General features: G+C 42.1%; 1 protein-coding gene across 4 annotated transcripts in view; it reads right to left on the bottom strand.

The window, feature by feature from the left end:
• Positions 1 to 2,456: 2,456 nt before the first annotated feature.
• The window catches only part of ep300a (E1A binding protein p300 a), a 98,220-nt gene continuing 84,513 nt past the window's right edge, over positions 2,457 to 16,163 (bottom strand). For 2 of the 4 annotated variants that reach the window (XM_061908982.1, XM_061908983.1), the window contains exons 19-31: positions 14,725 to 14,813; positions 13,784 to 13,894; positions 13,538 to 13,594; positions 13,362 to 13,439; positions 13,196 to 13,263; positions 12,964 to 13,114; positions 12,667 to 12,813; positions 12,476 to 12,589; positions 10,721 to 10,886; positions 10,434 to 10,601; positions 10,181 to 10,342; positions 7,435 to 7,716; positions 2,457 to 7,363 (exon numbers count right to left, since the gene is read on the bottom strand). In XM_061908982.1, coding sequence (XP_061764966.1) covers positions 4,187 to 7,363; positions 7,435 to 7,716; positions 10,181 to 10,342; positions 10,434 to 10,601; positions 10,721 to 10,886; positions 12,476 to 12,589; positions 12,667 to 12,813; positions 12,964 to 13,114; positions 13,196 to 13,263; positions 13,362 to 13,439; positions 13,538 to 13,594; positions 13,784 to 13,894; positions 14,725 to 14,813 — 4,770 coding nt within the window. In that variant the 3' untranslated portion in view covers positions 2,457 to 4,186. The remainder of the gene's footprint in view (positions 7,364 to 7,434; positions 7,717 to 10,180; positions 10,343 to 10,433; positions 10,602 to 10,720; positions 10,887 to 12,475; positions 12,590 to 12,666; positions 12,814 to 12,963; positions 13,115 to 13,195; positions 13,264 to 13,361; positions 13,440 to 13,537; positions 13,595 to 13,783; positions 13,895 to 14,724; positions 14,814 to 16,163) is intronic. The other 2 variants (XM_061908984.1, XM_061908985.1) reach the window with 1 other exon arrangement.

Genomic DNA, 16,163 nt, shown 5'->3' with positions numbered 1-16,163 from the left:
TGTTGCATTTCCTTTCACATTTTATTTACTTAAATTAATATTTTGTTGAAGTATTATTCAATAAATATATTTAAAAAAGATTTTTGAATTGCTGCTTTTTTTAGAATATTTAAAAAAAAAAATCTCACATACCCCTTGGCATACCTTCAAGTACCCCCAGGGGTACGGGTACCCCCATTTGAGAACCACTGCCCTAGATTGCCAAGATACCTGTGGAGGTGAGGGCGTGGCTAGGGGGTGTGGTCAATATGACATCACATTGTTTGCAATGATGCATATATTTCCTTTAAAAAGGCAAAAAAATGTATACATGTATTTAAAACAAATCTGTTATTAACTATAGTATTAATGTATATTTTTTCTTACAAAATAGTTTGCTCTATTTTTCAATTGTTGCTGCTTATTGTACAATGTACTTTGTTGAGATGTTTTTCTTTTCTAGAGACTACTCTAATCTTTCTAGTCACTCTGTCTTTATTAAAAATGACTGGCCACAAATCTAGCATCTATTTCTGGTGTTATTGTAGACTGTACCATGTCAGCGACTTGAGGTGCAGAGACCCTGATGCCACACTTGCTTCGTGCTGCTGGAAGCCTTTCTCGCCTAAAATGGGAACTGAAATTTTTTGGGGAATGTTGCCTATCGTTCACAGTTATGAGAGACAAGAAAAAAAAATTGTTGTTTTTTTGCATTCTAACATAAAAATCGCCTTGTTCTAGCAATGCAGCGAATGGGAGCAATCAATGCTACCTCTGAAAATCACTTTAAAGTGCATTCAAAAACCCTCTACAATACTTCATTTGCAAAATGTATAATAACCAAACTGTAGCGACATTGTTTTTGTAAGAGTGAACATTGAGGAACTGAATCAATATAAAATTTGACTCACTCGATGGACTGTTTGGTCAAACTATGACCACATCGCCAACATCTGCTCACAACATTCGGTTTCGGCAGCACTGTTCCATTGTTCCGGCCAAATCTCCGGTACATCGTGGTTCCACAACAAGGACGAAAAAACACATTATCCTTCCTGAATCCGAGGCTCGAATAACGACCGGACTCTCCTCTCCAGCACCCTAGAATAGGCTTTCCCCGGGAGGCTGAGAAGTGTGATCCCTCTATAATTGGAACACACCCTCTGGTCCCCTTTCTTGAAAAGGGGTACCACCACCCCGGTCTGCCAATCCAGAGCTACGGCCCCAGACTTCACGCTATGTTGAAGAGTCGTCTCTTCCACGACATCTGGAGTAGCAGTGAAATGTTTTATTTTTTATAACTGTAAAAATGTATTACATGTGTAATGAACCATTCTTGCAGATTACAATACAGATACAGAATGTATATATATATATTTTCATTTGTCTACGCATAAGCATTTTTTTCACCAATAGAAACGTACACGCATCGTTTGCTGGTTTACTTTGCCTTTCTATTGTAATGACACGTGTACAAAATTATGGTGATGTTGATGATTACTCTGGTTTGACTAGACCAATTTACAGAGTAGTTGAAAATGCAGTGCATCTGCACGTTGGACAAAATGTGAAATTAATAATGAGAGTTCAGAAAAAAAGATTGTCCAGTACAGTATTGACCCAAATACTGTAGAAACTAAATATATGGGCTTAATTAGTTCCATGATGGAACTCGTAACTCAAAACTGCACAATGTTAACATGTGATTTGCTTTTTGAAAAGAAAAACAAACTTTTATTTAAGAAATATTGTATGAAAAACAATAAAATACGATGTACTAATGTTATGTAGTGCTAATGTGCAGAAATTACCTTAGAAAGTGGACTTCCATTACAAGTCCTCTCAGCTGATTCTCAATTGAACACACCATCAGCAGCTTTTCCATATTTTCATGGCTAAATGTCCACCTTTTAGAAATGTTAGCGCCTTGTACTTGCTTGGCTTCAGTGTCAAGTTGAGCAACCCTGCACTCCAAATATCTCACCATGTCGGCTACAAGCTCGGTTATGTTTTTAATGTAATTTCTTTACTTTACTCAGCATTCACTATTTCTTCTCTTTTACAATCAATTTCTCCGTTACAATGGTTAGAAACATAGTTATATCGAGCTCTAGCTGTAAGCTAATGCTGTAAGCTAATGTTCCTCCCCCTTCTGACAAATCATTACGCCGACTAGTGGTGATGAGGCTTAGAACTAATGTATCCTTGCAACTTAAATCATAACGAAAAGCCAGGATTTAAAAACTCGTAAATCGAGTTGTTTGGTCATATTATCCTTATCAGTGAAATAAACTAGATTAAAACTACTGTACACAAATATTCATCTTTTAGATTAGTTGTCAGCTACCTGCTGCTCTGCAATTATAATTCTGTAGACGCAAAATATAAAACATATCTTCTATTTGGGTTAGTACAGTAACGCTAACATACTGTATTTCTCATGCACAAGCTTTTAAAAAATTAATACCAGAGAAGTATTGTTTCCCAATGGTACAAACATACTTTATTGTACAATTAATTTATTGGAAAAAACAGTCAGACCACCAAAATAACTTAGAAAAAAAATAATGAAAATGGAGCAACAGTTATTTTTGCTTTCTCTCAGCAAGCACCAAAATTGTCGACGAGAACAAAAAAAACAAGTCAAAATTCCATTTGAATACTTAATATATAAATAAGTCTTACTTCCAGTATTTTTCTCTCTCTGTTGGAGCGGAAATGATAAAAAAACATTGTTCAGTTGCCATCAGTTTGTACAGTGACTGTTTCCATCTACAGCATGTTCCTGTACTTCAAGGAGGATGGTGCAATGTCTTCTCTCCGCAGTGTCATTTTGCATCAACATATCTTTAATACAAAACAAAAGCATTTATCCAATAATTTTTGTAGCATCAAGTTGTATTTCCCAAAAATAAAATTAAATAATATATCGATTTATATATATATATATGTATATATATATAAAAGACATTTTTCCTTGTTTTTTATTTTCTTATAAAATAAGTCTCAAGATATATTGCCACCGAGTTCAAACCCATACCCCATACCCATCAACCTTTTGGAGGAAAAATAGTGAGCATGTTTTCATAAAAAGCTAGTTTGAAATCTAATCGAGCCTCACGTCGGCTTTTCACATGCAAGTTATAGGATTAGTCAGGTGTGGGATTTGTCGACTTTGCAAAAAACAAAACACTGAAAAAAAGGCGCATCGGTGCGTGTGGCGTCCAACACCTTGTACTGAACTTCCAAGGACAGAAAGATCTCAATACTATACAGTCAATCAGTAATTGGGTTTTTTCTCCTGTACACATACAGCAAATATCCAATTGGAAGGGAGGAGTTTAAATTATATACACAAGGGTTTTTGTACAGCTTTCATTTTCATTATAAAATACAGTATGTAAGCGAAACATTTTGGAACTTTGTACAGTACTAACATGTGTGAGAGAGATTGAATCAGAGGCTGTAGACAGAAAATTTGCAAACTTCTGCAACGACCCCAAAGAAATTAATAAAAAAAAAAAATCTGTACACAAATTTAAATTAGACCGACTGCACTTTTTAAAGTTGGCCAGTTCTTTGGAGAACGGAGTGCCCCACACACATTTCATTTCATGTGCATGAAAAGAAAAACTATCCATGAAACAAATCCTAAAATGTAAAACGTTTTATGATCCACTCACAAAAACATATTGTATAAATTCAGAAATAAAATATACTTTTTTTCCTCTGCAAACGATACAATCATGAGTGGGTTACAGGAGGGAAACTGAATATTTTTTTTAGAAAAAAAAGTACATCTCGTCAACTCACTTAATTTTTCGCCACATTTAAAATCTTAAAAATATTCATAAAAAGGCAAAAAATTCTCAGTCCCCCAAAAATATTGTCATAGACAGAAGAAATCTCTTCCACCTGAAACTTTGCCCTTCCACCATTTTGTACACATGTTGGCAAAAATAGATATATATTAACAGCAATAATTTACCATCCTTTTAAGTTATTCTTTTTATTGACTTGTAGGATTTGATGCTGCATCTCCCATAGGGAGTCAGTTCTTATTCATACATCACAAAAATATTTAAATAAAAAATTCAAACTTCTAAAAATCTCCCCAGCCAAAAAAACAAAAAAAAAAACCTTAGTTCAGACTCTCACTTAATGGCCGTTTGTCATTGGGTCAAAGAGATGAGAGCATGAATGATGGCTACATGAGGTCCAAAGTGTTGTGGTTCACGTTCGCTGCGAGTTCCTGGTTGTTATTATTATTGTTGTTATTATTATTATTAGCAGCCATCATGTCTGACTGTCCCGCTTGGCTTCCATGCATGGCCGCCATTCCACTCAGCTGTGACATGATGGAGTTTTGATCTGAGCTGAACTGATCTACAGAACCGCCTGGCTGCTGCTGCTGCTGTTGTTGTTGTTGTGGGGTTTGGGGCGGTGCCATACTGGGGTGATGCTGGCCCATGTGACTGGGATGAGGTGATCCAGTCTGGGTCTGTGGTGAAATGCGATGCGGCGAAGGCTGCGGCTGAGGTTGAGAGGAGGGTTGCATGCGCGGGGACGGGCTGGAGCGGTGAGGCTGTGACTGTGGCCGCGGCGACGGCTGTGGCGATCGAACCTGGCTGCCGAGCGTGCTAGCTGGACCAAGTCCCCCTTGTCCTTGGAGGTGGGGGTGCGGGGACTGCGCCATTTGCTGCTGGGGGCTCATTGGGCTGCTGTGCTGGGCCGGGGAACCCCCTCCAAGGTGTTGCTGCTGCTGAAGGAGCCTCTGGTGGATGTTCTGGTGAAGCATAGCTTGGGATGTCTGTGGCACGCCTTGCTGTTGGTGCCCTGATACCGCTTGTCCTTGCTGGAGAGGGGAACTCCCTGGCATGCCGCCGCCACCACCACCACCTGGCCCTCCATCTTGCCCCTGAGGTCCAGCCATGGCATTTTGTTGCTGTTGGTGCATTTGCATTTGATGCAGCCTTTGTTGGAGAGCTGCAGTCACTTGAGACACATTTCCCGAGTAACTTTGCTGCTGGCCCAGTTGCCCTGGACCACCCTGGGGTCCTCCTTGCTGCTGCTGGGGGCCCCTTGACCCTCCCCCAGGCTGGGTTTGGGAGGAAGGGGGCATCCCAGGCTGCATGAAGCCCTGCTGTCCTTGCTGTTGGAGTCCTTGAGGCTGCTGGAACTGTCCATGGTTCGCCATCTGCTGCTGCTGCTGCTGCTGCTGCTGTTGCTGTTGTTGCTGTTGCTGTTGCTGTTGCTGCTGCTGCTGCTGCTGCTGCTGCTGCTGCTGTTGCTGTTGCTGTTGCTGCTGCTGCTGCTGTCTTCTCATTAACAGTTCTCTGAACTGAGGAGTCATGTTGGACATACTGTTTTGTTGTCCAGACTGTTGTTGTTGTTGTTGCTGCTGCTGCTGCAAGACCGCCATCTGCTGCTGCTGTAGGTTACCAGGCAACATTGGGCGTTGTTGTTGTTGCTGCTGCTGGAGTTGCTGGAGCTGAGCCATGGTGGGTATATTCCCACCTCCAGCAGCCCCCTGAGCCATGTTCATTCCTGGTTGTCCTGCTTGGTTCACATTAACCTGTTGACCATCCATGTTAGCCAGCTGATTAGGTCCTGGCCCTCCGACACCAGGTAGACCACTAGCAGCCCCCGGGAACCTCACGCCTCCATGGCCTTGTGGAGGCCCTCCTCCAGCGCAACCTTGACCCCCCTGATACCGGGCAGCTCGCTGCCTGATGAAAGCCGCCATGAGGGTGGGGTTGGACCGGAGAATGTTGAGGACTTGTTGCTGCTGAAGGGGGGAACTTGGGGAGCGCAGCGTTCTCAGGAGATCATGTAGTGCTGCTTGGGGCAAGTTTCCCGATCCACCAGCACCCGGCATCGCTTGATTACCTGCAGCTCCTCCTGTAACACCCATCACCTGCATCAGGCCACGATTTCCTGGCTGAGGTTGTTGCTGACCAAGTTGCTGCTGTTGGGCAGCCGCTGACTGTTGCTGTGCCGCTATGTGACCCATCATGCCCGGCCTTTGTTGCGGGTTCATGCCTGGTCCCCCAGTGCCCCACTGCTGGTTTGGTTGTTGAAGTTGCCCACCACCTCCTGGCTGGAGATGCTGCTGAGCTTGAGGGGGCAACTGAGACAGGGGGCCGCCTTGCTGCATACCAGCAAGCATTCCCTGCTGCTGTGGGTCTAACATAGTCCTGCCTACAATTCCCTGAGCCTGCGGTGGAATACCTTGAGCTCCTATGTGGGGCATGACCATCTGGGCCTGGTTGTTCTGGTGGTGAGGATGTTGAGGATGCTGGGGCATCATTCCCCCTGGTCCCAAGCCTCGGATTTGAGCTTGAGATTGAGCCATCTGCCTCTGAGTCTCTGCCAGGATTTTTAGGGCAGTCTCTACAGCTGCCAAAGGAGGCCCTTGCTGTTGACTTTGACCAGGCATGGACCCTTGAACCTGGTTGGATGGTTGTTGTTGCTGAGGTGGGGTGGCCGGGCCAAGTCCAGGTTTGCCCAGGGACTGGTGAAGAGGAGAGGCCCCTGGAGGTCTGGGATTGTATGGTGGCAAACCACCTGGATGTTGCTGTTGCTGGAGTTGCTGGACGTTGGGAGGCTGCTGTTGCTGGAGCTGAGGCACCATCTGTTGCTGGGAAGAGTTCATCACACCCCCTCCACCCATTGCCTGAAATTGATGCTGTAGATGATGCTGAGGAGGCATTGCACCTTGTGGCTGAAGCTGCTGTACTGCGGCTCCAACTCCCACCACACCCACTCCCTGCTGCTGAGGGAGTGCAAGCATGTTTCCCTGCGTGGGCGTCTGTGGCGTTGGAGGCTGTGTGCCGACAGATGTGGGCGTACCAGGCCCGGTTGCTCCATTGTTGGCTCCTGGAGAGGGCAGGCCGTTCCCACCTGGAGCACCTCCTGGTGCAGGTTTGCCTACTCTCTGCATGCTGGCCATCCTCCTCCTCAGCATCTGGGCTTGCTGAAGCCTGTGCTGCAGCTGCTGCTGACGTAGCTTGTGTTTGATGTTCAGGCAGAACGGCACTGGGCACTTGTTCTCCTGGCAGTACTTAGCATGGTAGCAACACAGTGCAATAAGCTGTTTGCAGATGGGGCAGCCACCGTTGGTTTTTCTCTTGCAGCCTTTCGTGTGCTGAACAACACGCTTCATCTTCTGGCAGGACGGCAGTGAGCAGTTTGCATTTCGGCACTGGCAGGCATGGACCAGAGACTGGATGCAGCGCTGGATGCTGAGGCGGCGCGAGTCTCCGGGGCTCTGAGTGGTGGCACCAGTCTGGTTACTGCTCTCATCATCCAAACCAAGGCCTAGCTTCTCCATCTTATGCTCATGGCCCTTAGTGTTATAACATGTGATGCAGAGGTCATAGTCCTGTAAGAGATGACAAGATGAATCAATATAGTTTAAGAAATAAACAACACATTGCCCTATCCACAACTCACCTCGCAGACAGTACAGTGGAAACGAGTCTCCACATGGTGTTTGCACAGATTGCACGTGTAGACAAAGCGGTCTTGGCTTTGATTATGCAGCTCCACCAACATGCACATGGAGCTCCACTTAGACCTCCTCAACGAACTGAACTCCAGGTGTTTGTCCCTTGCCAGGGTAAGGAAGGCATCACGGCCATCCATGAGGTCGCATGCCATCAGGGGATCAGGGTCGGCGATGGGGGGCAGTGCATTGGCCATTGGGGCCGCGATTAGCCGGATCACAAAGAACACCTAAAGAGAAATGGACATGGACGAGGGAATTTAAAAACAATAAAATTAAGAAATGGCTGAAAAGCAAAGTTTGGTAGTAATGTGCTACATTTACTCCGTTACATTTACTAAAATACCTTTATGAATAAATTGTATTTGTTAGTCGTTAAATGCACCATACTTTTTACTTGATTATTTTTGTGAAGACGAAACACTACTTTTACTTTCATTCCAATATATTTACTTACACCATCAATATATCTATTTATAAAATTAATTGATTAGTGCTTGCAAAAACATATCCAGTGGATTTTAGAGAACTTTTTTAGAAGGCACGGTCACAGACTGTTTCACCAATCCAAAGTGAGCATTAGTGAAGTTTGACTATTCAACCAATCAAACGGAGCTTGGCAGTCACATGGTCCCACTCATACTGCACAGTGTAAAATGTTACATGACGTCAAACAAGGTGGCACAACTGTTCAATGTTAACTTAAAGACAAGGAAAATCACATCCATCTTTATCATGCGCCATCATCTGTGTCAGTAGAAATGTTCACATTTAGGCCTATATAAAATTCCACTTCCAACTAGAGAAAAACACATTGTGGTAGTTTATGTTTAGCTGCGCATTTGCTAACATTAGCTAAACTAGCTACTAAAAAAATTAAACTTTACCCACAATTTACTCAATAATTTAAAGTTTTTTTGTTACACTGAATACTAACTTAATACTAACTGAATACTAGGCTACCTACTCAGTGGCCCAGTGGTTAGAATTTCCACGCCGAGATAGGTAGGTTGTGTGTTCAAACCCCGGCCGAGTCATACCAAAGACAACAAAAAATGGGACCCATTAATTTCCTGCTTGGCACTCTGCATCAAGGGTTGGAATTGGGGGTTAAATCACCAAAAATGTTTCCCGGGCGCGGCCACCTCTGCTACCCACTGCTCCCCTCACCTCCCAGGGGGTGATCAAGGGTGATGGGTCAAATGCAGAGAATATTTTCGCCACACCTAGTGTGTGTGTGTGTGTGTGTGACAATCATTGATACTTTAACACTTCTCTATTATTTGGATAACTGCTTTTTACTTGTACTTGAGTCATATAACTCTTAAGTAATGTTACTCTTAAGTACAATTTTTGACTACTCTATCCACCTCTGCTTCAAAGTCATTGTTACAATTGCTTGTATTCCAACAAATTATGTCCCCCCTAAAGTGAACCAGTGGTGGTCAACCAAGCTAAGATGGCTGTGCACAACAAGCAGCGCGCGCATTAAGTACACAAAGGGATAGATCTTCCTGCAAAAAGCAGATATAAGCAAAAAATCCAACTATGCAAATGTAATAGATACCAATACTTTAGAAAACATAACAATTTGTTAAGTGATAAAGGATAATTCGTCGGCACAGTTCCTAAACATATAGAACTTTTGTGTGCTTCAGACATCATTCTACACGACAAAACAGATGAAAACTGGGAAAACATGGAGGTCTATAACTTCTTTGTGTGTGGCTGGGTCAAGGAACTTGGTATCAAGACTCTCCCGGACAAATATGCATCTTTTTTGCTCGGTTACGGTTGCAGTCATGTTTGTTGCCTGCCCTTGCTGCCACACACGCCCTTTACAAGTATGCATTTTTTCCCCTGTTTTTATCAAAATATAACTATAGATGTCAACATTGTGTATGTGCTTAAAGCCTTATTTTTGATTGTTGCCTTTGGTAAAAGATGAACTTTTATAGGTTTTGATCACATTTGATTTATTTTGTTTAGACTAACCGAGTTTGTGCTTTACGGAGCACTCATAGCAAAAATGTGTCTTAAGAAATACAAATAATATCAAGATAATACCTAAATGGAAACAATATCAGGGATTCCCAAACGTTTTGCCTTCAAGGGCCAAAGTCAAAACATGGCAATAGGCTGGGATTTTAGGCACAGAGCTGCACAATCGGTGAGTACTTTATTCCCACACCGCCATTATTTAAGGGAGTGGAGATCATCACTTTAGATAGATGGCAACTTCTTAGCCTTGCAGACATGCCAACAATGATAGTGTGACCTTAAACAAGTATGAATATATATTACATGTTGGGAAACCACCCTTAGACGGGCCAAACGAAACGACTTACTGGGTCAAATCTGCACTAAACGCTAAAAGTATTTCAAACAAACGCAGTGGTCACTGCACACGTGCATTCTTCGGCTCTGATTCCTAGTACTGGAGTGTGTGGTATTTTTGTCGTCTTTTTTGATCAAATTTTGCAATCTTCCGCCATTCTTGATAACATTTATCCTTTTCGCGACATAGATGGTTCGTATGGCAAAAAACAATGCAGACATTTTCTTCAAGAAAGGCCAAATGGGGCCTAGTACCCATTGAGAACGGACGCTGGCCTGACCACAACGCGTATTCAATGAGCCGGACGTGATGTCATTTTGAAACCAATACAATAGGGTTATGTGAAATTAATGTACCTCTTTATGTTTTTCCATAGTGGCATAGAGTTTCTGTGAAAGGTCATTGGAAACATTGGGCATCCCAGGCTTCTTCTTATTGGCTCGGCTCAGGCTGCTCTTGTTCTTACTTGTCTTCTTATTGTTCTTCTTCTTTGCATTTTTACTGTCACCTTTACTGTCCTGCAGACGAAAGAAGAAACAACAACAATGTCAGTGTCACCTAACAACCCAAACTGTTTATAACTGGAGTCATTCCCCCACCATCACTTACATCAACACTCTCATTGGAAGTGCTGTTCTCCTCTCTCTTCCGCTCTTCCTCTTCTTGCTCCAGCTCTTTAATACTCTCCTCTAGTACATTGGGCCAAAAGTCACCTTCAAAGTAAGGCAACTCGTTGGCACTGGTTAAACGATCCTCGGTCGCCTGCTTGAAGATATCCTTTAGGAATGCATTGAAAATACAATGTGTCATTACTGTCAATGACATCGTCACTTTAGTGTTCATTGCGGACCTAATCCCCCCCGGCCCCCAAAAATTGCTAAATTGTGCCTCTCTACCTTGTAGTCATGCACTATTCGCTCTGCCACGGCTTTGTCCAACATCTTCTTGTACCATTCCTGCAGACGCTTAGGCTTTGGAATCTTCTGATCAACAGGGTGACAGTGAAAGATGTAGTCGTCCCCCTCACTGGGCGGGCAAGCCCAAATATGGCCAGTTGTGTACCTGAAAAAGACCAAATAATAAAGCTACTATATGCTGACACACATTAATTCCAAAACTATGTTTTAAATTGTGCTTTCAAGCAAAAAAATAATTAGTTTTCAAGCAAAAAGTGTAATTAATTAAATTTGATCTGTAATGTAATTAATCTATTTAGATTCTTACCTAAAATGCTGCAAAATGCCCTCAACTTGAGGCATTTTCATTATATTACTATAGAGATAGATCTATAACCAATATAAGTGGCTTCATAAATTCATTTGTTGTTTTTAAACAGATGCCATCTGTTTTATTTACTAAAATAAAATTTTACATCAAAGAGCGAGACCCTTTTCTAAATTATAGGTACAGAATGTTGAATTTGTTGCTTTACCTCTGCTTCAAATAATATCAAAGAAAAATATACAATGGTACCATCAATGTCTTTTGGAATATTTGGAATCTTAGTATTTTTTTTCCAAGATAAACTGAGTCAGTTAAGATGAAAGGTCTTGTGAAAAACCAACATTTCCTACCTGTTGGTAGCCATTTTAGTGTACTTAAAATCACTATAAACCTCAAAAATTGATAAAAAACATATTCATAAAACAATCTTGCCTTCTTCCAAACTCGCTCTAAATGAGCCATTTGGAAATTCAGACGTTAGTAGCATATTTGGTCTTAGTTATTTCAGCTATTTAATAAGACATCTCCATATGTGGTAGAGGTTTGGTTAACCAGAGCTTTGCATTGTTACCCATATGTATTCCAAAATTATAGTCAGAATAAGAATCAGAAATACTTTATTAATCCCAGGGGAAAATTCCGATTTTCAGCCTAATCCCATTCGATGAGTAAAAAAAAGGTTCGGTCCCAGACTGGGCTCCTGGAGGGGGGGCCCAGACTGAGGCCAAGAAATAAAAACTCAACAACCGAACAGGAACGCCTACGGGTCTGCCAACTTTTGACGACCCTTATAGTCAATAAGTTAATTATTTTTCTCTATCCTCTTGTTGTGGAGCAGACTGGCTTGTACATATACATGCATGCTAAAATCATCCACTGTTGCTGTTTCAAAAACAAAGTATCATACAGTTTTAAGTTATATCTGTCAGTAGACTCAATATAGAAGTTCTAAAAAAACTACAAAATGGCTGATGAGGTGGAGATTGGTGGTTTGGCCTGGAAGAGGACCTCGGCAGGTAAATAAGACCGCCCACTAAAAAGTGAATTCTGAAACAGTAAAAAGGCGGCTTGAAGATGGTTTGTAAAACTTATTCTATTCAAATCGTTGATCAAAGCACCACCATTACATGTTACGTAGACAACAATGATGTGTTTTAAATGTAGGGAAAAATATGTTGTAAGATGACCCCTTTAGGAACCTGCGAGAAGCAATCGCAACATAAGCCATTCCATAACCTGGCTACGTTTTGGGTTGTGCGTGTGTAGGCAATCATGTCGTGCCCAGGCCCACCTATTCCAAATATGCCAAAAGTGGGAAATTTCACCAAAGTTAAGTACAAGCACTCATACCAGCCAAAGGTGCCAGACTTTAGGTCTGAAATAAAGCATGAAATGCTACTTGACATCAGAAAAAAAAAACCTCTTACCCCAACCTCTTGGCATACTCCAAGTAGCCAATTAGAATTTCATGGTAAACAGCTGTTCTCAGACTTCGTGGCCGGAAAAAATGCACACTGTCCAGGTAGGAGATGTAAACTCGTCTGTAAAAATAGCGTAAGAAATCAGTTAAAAAAACAATAACAATAAATAAGGGAAAAGAAAATAAAGAATCTTATACCTCTGATTGGGTTGAGGGCAGTCGGAGCCATACTCTTGAACATGCATTCCAAAAAAACAGACGTCTGCTCCATCAATGTCTTCAAAGGCAAAAAGGGCTTTTGTCCGATATGGAAAAGACTCTGACATCTCCCCACTATCCACAAATCTAAAACAAAAAACAAAAACAAACAAAAAAATGGGTAAATAATAGACAGTAAAAGAAAACACCAGCAAAAAACAAAGCACATTTCACAACTTGAGTATTTACAAACTTTATCCAGGCATTAAATCTCACCGAAGTGAGTTGTTTACATACCTGGATTTCATGCCGGGTTTGACCTCCACAACTTTGTCTGAGACGTGTACCATGCGGATGAAGACCTCTCCAGCTTCTGGGTGGGTCTGACGTTTGAGGAAATCATTCACCCTCATCTCCAGGAAACTGCCCAGCTTGGTCTGAGGCAACCCTGAAAAAGAATCATCAGTGAATTAACGGCTAAAACAGCATATTGTTGATTAAAATGCGAAACAGCTAAGAAGTCACTTACTTTTAGCGCAATACTTGTTCTCTTTCCTCGTCTTATTGGTCTTTTTCAGGCAGCCGTCACATACAAAACTGTGGCGTAAAGTCCAACCCAACAAAATAGAAGTTAACATTAAATATGCCTTTGGTGTCTACATAAAAAGATTAAATAGATATCAATTTCTACTTACCCCGATGGCCAAATTGTATCATTGTGCAAGACGCATATCTGGTGCATTCTGCGTCCACAGTCCAAACATTCAACAAGCCTGAAATCAAGACACCCATTACACGTTTATCAAAAGTTATTTGATTATTTGACCATATTTTCATTTTAAAATAAAACATTCGTGAGCGGCCAACTTACAGTTCGGGGTCCAGTGTGTCATTTTTCTTCTTCTCAAACTGATCTTTGTTAATAGAGCTGAAATATAATAAAAGGATAGTACACAAAGGAATGGAAATGTATTATTTTGGAGAGATTTACTATTGTTCAGGTTTATACAGATGACTTAATGGTTTTCAGAAAGTTTAGGGATGATGTGATGAAATAGCAGCACTTTTAAAACTAATTTGAACGTGGTGTTTGTAGAAGTTAAGTGACAATACTTACGCCTGTGGTTGAGTGGGGTCGTCACCCAGGGACACGGTCTCTCCCTGGATCTCGTTAAAACACTTCTCACAGAAGTGGTACCTGTCAGCAATAAGCCGAAATTGTGGTGATCTGCACCATTTGCCCACAGCACAGTCAATCACATAGAGCGTATGGGAAGGCAGGCCCCCAAGCGTAACAAGGGGAGGAAGGCAGCAAGCAGGAGGAGCACGGGAGAGGAAGAAGTCGTCATCGCAAGTCATGAATTTGGTAGGTACGGGGATTCAGTGATGGGCGATGGTTTCGTAGGTTCACGGTTGAGCAAGTCAAAAAAAATGAATGGCCGATGGGGGTTTACAAGCATACGAAGACAGCCAAATTATATGGACCAAGAACATGACAAGACAAACATTAAGGACAACACAGAGCAGAGAACCGAGGCAAAGCACATATTAGCAATTTGGACGTGAGAGGACGAGCATAAACAATCACCAAGACAGCTAATAGCAGCAGGAGCAGACTTAATGGGAGTTTAACAATGGAACAAGACTGGAGGTTGTAGCACAAGACGTTAAGCACACAGTTGAACAAATAAGCACAGAACATTGCTTGGATGCTGATTCAGTCAAATAGTTCATTTTAAAGTTAGTATTTTCTCATTTGGGCAAGCCCAGATTTTGGCACAAGTACAGAAATAACCAAATATAAAGGTGTAGGTAATTTACAGGTTTATGCTCTGGCTTGAGCAGCAATCTGCTGTGATTAAACAATGAATTTGTTTTACAACATTTTCCGTACCAGGATAAGAGAAGACCAACTTTTAAAATAATGTTTTAGGCCCAACCACAAAAATAAAAAGTCAAACATGATAGACAAATATTTTTATGATGATCTTAACTATCATCACTTATGCTTCTCCCTCCAGTTGTCCATTCATCATAATGTATTTTCTGCCATCCTACCTGTTCTGGTAGCTAAAGTAAGCGGAGTCTCTGGAAATAGTGCACAACTGCTTCCCATAGCAGCATAGGGTCTGAGGGGAAAATTCCAGCTGAAAGACCGAAGCAAAGAAAATAGTATATTTATTAAACATCTTACCTTGTACACACCCACCACTAATAATTATCTGTAAAACTGCATTCAACTGAAACCTAATGGGACAAACACCGAACAAAAATACAAATGCAACACTTTTGTTTTTGGTCCCATTGTTCATGAGTTGAACTCAAAGATTTAAAACTTTTCTTATAAACACAAAATACCTATTCCTCCCAAATATTGTTCACAAATGAGCACTATTTGCCAAGATAATACATCTCACCTCACAGGTGTGGCATATCAAGATGCTGATTAAACAGCGTGATTATTGCACAGGTGGGCCTTCGACTTCCCACAACTAAACGACACTCTGAACTGTGCAGCACAATGTCACAAGTTTTGAGGAAGTGTGCAGTTGGCATGCTGACTGCAGGAATGTCCACCAGAGCTGTTGCCCGTGAATTTAATGTTAATTTCTCTACCATAAGCCGTCTCCAAAGGCGTTTCAGAAGATTTGGCAGTAAATTCTACTGGCCTCACACATGCAGATCACATGTAACCACCCCAGCCCAGGACGTCCACATCCGACAGGTGCACCGCAATGATCGTCTGAGACCATCTACTCGGACAGCGGCTGCAACAATTGGTTTTCATAACCAATAAATTTCTGCACAAACAATGAGAATCTGTATCAGAGAAGCTCATCTGCATGCTCGTCCTCCTCATCAGGGTCTCAACCTGACTGCAGTTTGTCGTCGTAACCGACTTGAGTGGGCAAATGCTCACATTAGCATCTGGCACGTTGGATAGGTGTTCTCTTCCCGGATGAATCACTGTTCAGGGCACATGGCAGACAGAGTTTGTCGTGTGGGAAGGCGTTTTGCTGATGTCAATGTTGTGAATTGAGTGGCCCATGGTGGGGGTGGGGTTGTGGTATGGGCAGGCGTATGTTATACAAAATATACGCCACTGCATTTTATTGATGACATTTTGAATGTACAGAGATACCGTTAGAAAATCCTGAGGCCTAGTGTTGTGTCATTTACCCGAGACCATGTGGCAGCATGACAATGCACAGCCCCATGTTGCAAGGATATATACACAATTCCTGCAAGCTGAAAACATCCCAGTTCTTACCGAACAGTTCTTACCTACCGAACATGTCACCCGCTGAGCATGTTTGGAAGGCTGAGGACTCTGCGTATACAACAGCGTGTTCCAGTTCCTGCCAATATCCAGCAACTTGGCACAGCCATTGTAGAGGAGTGGACCAACATTCCACAGGCCACAATCAACAACTTGATCAACTTTATGCAAAGGAGACGTGTTGCACTGCGTCAGGAAAATGGTGGTCACATTGGAT

Source organism: Nerophis ophidion, linkage group LG08 (genome assembly GCF_033978795.1).
Source record: "Nerophis ophidion isolate RoL-2023_Sa linkage group LG08, RoL_Noph_v1.0, whole genome shotgun sequence".
NCBI lineage: Eukaryota > Metazoa > Chordata > Actinopteri > Syngnathiformes > Syngnathidae > Nerophis > Nerophis ophidion.
This window is presented reverse-complemented; position numbering and strand designations above follow the sequence as displayed.